We start from the raw sequence: 5,427 nt of genomic DNA, 5'->3' as shown, positions 1-5,427 counted from the left end.
CAATGAACAGGAGCTTCCTGGAGGGGTCTCGTCCAGCTGCCACAGCCCCCAGAGATCTCTCTCCAGTGTAGAGGAGGAGGAGGAGATGCTCCAGAGCAGGGATTCCCTGCTGCACTGTCAGAGGGACAGGGCACGACGGCTGCCTTCTCCCAGGGACGGCTGCAGGGTGTGAATGTGTGTGTGCAGCCAGGGGTGCCCAGGGCTGTCCTTCAGAGCAGGGTCCCTGTGCCCCAGGGGCTGTGTACTGGGGCAGGGAGTGCGATGTTTGCTGGAATTAGCCTTCCCGGGCAGCTCCCAAGGGCACTGAGAGAGAAGCTGTGGGTGGAAAGAGGGACCCTTAGCAGGGTCCCTGTCCTATTGAACGCTGGATCTCTGCAGGACATTGCCAGAAACTGCTTTCCAAGAAGCACATTAAAGCAGGTGCCACCTGGAAGGAAAGTTTTCTTGCTGTGTTTGTGGGGGAAAAGAGCAATGGAGCTGTCAGGTTTGCACAAGAGGCTGACACTCCCACAACATTGGACTGAAAGGTCAGTGGGTCTGTGCGGAAGATGATAACGTCCCTTCACCTCTTCCATTGCCTGCTGAGAGCCCCATCACTTGTGTGGTATCACCGTGGTTCATCTGAGCTGCTCCTTAGCCTGTGCCAACATAGAGATATTTTCTGGCTCTGTCTGCCTGAGCAGAAGCACTGGGGCATTTCTCCTTCTTTCTCTACCTGCCCCTGCTGCTACTGCTCTTGTTTTCGGGCTCTCTGGGGATGGGGGTTCAGCAGCAGCTCAGCCACTGACCCTGCAGGCCTTGCCGTGCAGATGTGTCCATGGCAGCAAGGTGCCCAAGCCCTCTTCTGGCCTGTGGGTCTCTGAGCAATGCAGTCCAGAGGGTGGGGATGAAGCTGGCTCTCTGTTAAGGACACCCCATCTTTAGGGTATCCGGACCCTCACAGCACTTCCCTGCAGTGGGGAGTGTGGAGATCATCTGCATTTTGAAAGTGAGTTCCTCTCTTCTGAGCAGCATCCAGTTCCTTTCAGGGGAAGAGCTGAGTGTGCTCATCCTCTGGCTCAGAGAGCTGTGAGCCCAGGGCAGCTGACAGCAGGACGGATGGACATACTGTCTGTCCTCCCTGTGCACCAAGGCTCTGTCCCTTTGCCTCCCAGCGCTCTCAGGATGGCACCTGCAGTGTAGCAGAGATGCTAGGGATGTCTGCCTTCAGCAAACCCTCCTCAGGTGGGACAGGGGGCAGGAACAAAAGAAACATAACCACCCCCCCACAGCTCTGCTCTGCAGCCGGGTGAGTTGGGAGGGACAGTGCTGAAATGTCATTGATTTCATGAGGGGATTTAAACAGAGATCACTCCTGGTTCCTACCTGCCTGTTGGTGCACAGCAGCACTGACTCCTCAGGAGCCCACGGCATCATCATCTGCTCCCCATTGCACCCTCAGCCAGCAGAACCCAAAGGTCAGCAGTTGGAGAGAGTCGAGGGAAGTCCATGAAGATGATCAGAGGGCTGGAGCACCTCTCCTATCAGGACAGGCTGAGAGAGGTGCAGTTCGCCCTGCAGAAGACAAGGCTCCAGGGAGACCTTATAGCAGTCGTCCAATATCTAAAGGGGGCCTACAGAAATAACTCTTCAGTAGGGCCTGTTGTGATGGGGTGAAAGGTACTGGTTTTAAAATAGACAGAGCTAGATTCAGACGAGATATTTGGAAAAAAATTTTTACAATAAGGTTCATGAAATATAGGAGCGGGTTGCCCAGAGAGGTGGTTGGTGCCCCATCATTGGAAACATTCAAGGCCACGTCAGATGAGTCTCTGAGCATCATGATCTAGTTGAAGATCTCCCTTCTTGTTGCAGGGGCTTTGGACTAGATAACCTTTACATGTCCCTTCCAACAAAACCATTCAATGATTCTATGAATGTCTTTCTGGAAGGACCGAGTCTTTGGGAGGTGATGGTTCTATGAGAAATTGAGTAAGATTTTCTCAAAGAAGCCAGTTCTAACCCTTCACTGTCTTGTCTTGCTTCAACAGGTCCCCATGTTCAGAGGAAATAAATGTCCAACAGCAGCTCCATCACTAAATTCCTCTTGCTGGCATTCGCAGACAGACGGGAGCTGCAGCTCTTGCACTTCTGGCTCTTCCTGGGCATCTACCTGGCTGCCCTCCTGGGCAACGGCCTCATCATCACTGCCATAGCCTGCGACCACCGCCTCCACACCCCCATGTACTTCTTCCTCCTCAGCCTCTCCCTCCTTGACCTGGGCTCCATCTCCACCACCATCCCCAAAGCCATGGCCAATTCCCTTTGGGACACCGGGGCCATCTCCTACCCAGGGTGTGTAGCCCAGCTCTTTCTCTTTTTCTTTTTTTATTTCAGCAGAGTATTTTCTTCTCACTTTCATGGCCTACGACCGCTACGTTGCCATCTGCAGACCCCTGCACTACAGGACCCTGCTGGGCAGCAGAGGTTGTGTCCACATGGCAGCAGCTGCCTGGGGCAGTGGCTTTCTCCATGCCCTGGTGCACACTGCCAATACATTTTCACTGCCACTCTGCCAGGGCAACGCTGTGGACCAGTTCTTCTGTGAAATCCCCCAGATCCTCAAGCTTTCCTGCTCAGACTCCTACCTCAGGGAAGTTGGACTTCTTGTGGTTAGTGTCTTTGCTGAATTTGGCTGTTTTGTGTTCATTGTGGTGTCCTATGTGCAGATCTTCAGGGCTGTGCTGAGGATCCCCTCTGAGCAGGGACGGCACAAAGCCTTTTCCAGGTGCCTCCCTCACCTGGCTGTGGTCTCCCTGTTTGTCAGCACTGGGATATTTGCCTACCTGAAGCCCCCTTCCATTTCTTCCCCATCTCTGGACCTGACAGTGACTGTTCTGTACTCATTGGTGCCTCCAGCATTGAATCCCCTCATCTACAGCATGAGGAACCGGGAGCTCATGGATGCCCTATGGAAACTGGCTCAATGGACACAGTTTCACTCACAGTAGCCTACCTCCCCTTCTCTGCATGTTTCTAATAGTTTATCTTAACCCAGGAGTTTTGTTTTGTTTTTTTTCCTCCACAATAATTCTACTTATATATAATTTTCTATGCTCATTCTACGTCTTTTGAGGCTTGATCCTCTTGTGTCTGAGCCTTGCAGCACCACACTGTGTCAGATATGACCTGTCCAATATCAGCTCTTCAATAAAATGATATTTTCTGGGTGCAGTGACTGAAGGCTGGGTACTTCCTCCAAAGTGGCTGCCAAAAAAAAAATTTACAAGGAATTGATCTTTTAAAGAATCTTTACTCTTTGTGTTCTCCTGGTGTTTGGGGATATGCTCACAGTAAAACTGGGTTCCATTGGACCAAAAATTCTGGTTTTTAAAAACTCTCTTCTTGGAGTCCAGTGGCAGTCGAGATGGTGCATGGGCTCCCCATTATCTCCTCAGGCTGCATCATGTATGACTGGTCTGATGGCATCTCAAATCTCTCTGGAAATTCATTTGGAGAGGTCAGGACAGGTGCCTAAAAAGTGAAGCATTGAATTGCTGAACCCACAAACACAGACTCTGCAGTGCCATGGGAGTCAGTGGGCACCCAGCGGGTAGAAGGAGGGGAGACTGGAGAGATGTGGGTGCTGCCTGAGGAGCCCCAGGGTCAGGACTCTTGTGCTGTCCTGGGCAGTGGGGCTGGTGGGGGCAGAGAAGAGGGCAAACACAGCTGGGATTGAGGATCACTTACAATATGACCACAGGAGAGCCTGAGAGTGACTGGCCTCTGTTTCCTTCTGTCATTATTGCAAGCACCAGCCCTGGGGCCAATGGGGAGGCTGAGACCTCTCTGTGTCTCGGGGAGGGGGCTGGGGCTGCAGTGTGAGTGCCCAGAGCTCTGCAGCACCCTGCGGTGGGCAGTGCAATGGGACCAGTCCACACTGGGCTGTTCTGCTGGGCTGGGCTGGGCTGTGCCGGACTAGAGAGAGAGCGGGGAGGTGGGAGATGGGAGGGGCTGGACTTGAAAGAGACTGTGAGAGGAACATTCCAGCGTAGAGCCAAGCTGTGTGAGTGTGCGAGGTGCAGCACACAGCAGGTTTCTCACTGTGCAGAACCAGGTGACCCCAATGAAGGACGTAAGGCACCACGGGGGCAGAAGAGAGTGACTCGGTCTGTGCCAAGTAAAGAGGGAAGCAAAGGCTTTGTGTGCAAGCACAGCAAAATAAGGAATTCATTCAATGCTTTCCATCGGCAGGCAGACATTCAGCTATTTCCAGAAAAGCAGGGCTTCATCACAAGTGTCAATGACTTGAGATCACAGTGACCATGACCGTTCCTCTGTCTTTCCTTGAGGTTTTTGTGGAGCATGACATCATATGGAATGGAATATCCCTTTGGTCATTTCGGGTCAGCTTTCCCAGCTGTGACCTTGCCAACTTCTTGCTGTGGGGGCAGCGTGTGAGAAAGGGGAAGCCTTTGTGCTCTGCAAGGGCTGTTCAGCAACAGCCAAAACGCTGCTGTGTTCTCAGAGCTGGGTTGGTTACAGATCCAAAGCACAGCACCCTGTGCACTGCTGTGAGGGAATTAACTCCATCCCAGCCAGGTCCAGGACAGAGTTACAGGTCACAGAGTCAGGGTGAGGAATGAACGATGCCTTTTAAATGACGGGAGGAGATCAGTGGATCACAGGCCCTGGCTCTGATGGGGGACTCAGTCTCCCCAGCATTCACTGGCCAAGTGACACAGCAGCAGGATGCAAAGAGTCCAGGAGGGTTCTTGTGGTGCTTCTGGAACATTTCTTAGCACAGCTGCTAAACCAGGCATCCAGTCTTCTGCTCCCCTGGACCTGCTACTCCCAAAAGAGGAAGAGCTTGTGAGGGATGTGAACACCAGTGTCCACCTTGGCTGTAGTGACCATGAAATTGTTTTGTTCAGGGACAGAGGGAAGAAGAGAAGCAGAGCACCAACCCTGGACATCAGGGAATGAGAACTTGGCCTCATGAGGACACTGTCTGGTGGGATCCCATGGGGGCAGTGTCAGGACCCTGACAGCATCTATAGGCCTTCATGACCAGCCAAACCTGGGGTGTCACCCACAACTCTGTCCATTGGCCCTGAGGACCAATGAAGCCCAGGCCTTAGTTTCAGCCCCACTTGATCTATGGTGTAGGTGTACAGGTCTGCAGATGCAGCCATACACACAGCCTTGCCTGCCCATGGGCCTTGCAGATTCCTCAATTCTCAGCTTGATTCTTTATGGGATTACAATGGAACGACACTATGGTCCTTCAAGTGTTAGGTGCAGCTGAGTCATGGAGGCCTAGGAACTTTCTGCTTCCTTTCTCCCCATTCCTTGGTTGGATTTTGGAGGAGAGAAAGGAAAAGCAGGTCAGGTGTCTGGGTGCCAATAATTGGATGTGGTGAGCAGAACCATCACTTGTGAAATGAT

General features: G+C 52.4%; 1 protein-coding gene across 1 annotated transcript; it reads left to right on the top strand.

The window, feature by feature from the left end:
- Positions 1-2,053: 2,053 nt before the first annotated feature.
- LOC147599807 (olfactory receptor 14A16-like) lies at positions 2,054-2,990 on the top strand. Its single transcript, XM_086753476.1, has one exon. It carries the CDS (start codon positions 2,400-2,402, stop codon positions 2,988-2,990), a length of 591 nt encoding a protein of 196 aa, XP_086609602.1. The 5' UTR covers positions 2,054-2,399.
- The last annotated feature ends 2,437 nt before the right edge of the window (positions 2,991-5,427 follow it).

The sequence above is a fragment of the Chlamydotis macqueenii genome, chromosome 8, assembly GCF_036417535.1.
Source record: "Chlamydotis macqueenii isolate bChlMac1 chromosome 8, bChlMac1.mat, whole genome shotgun sequence".
NCBI classification, from domain to species: Eukaryota; Metazoa; Chordata; class Aves; order Otidiformes; family Otididae; genus Chlamydotis; species Chlamydotis macqueenii.
Note: the sequence above shows the minus strand (reverse complement) of the source record. Positions and strands in the feature narration are given on the sequence as shown.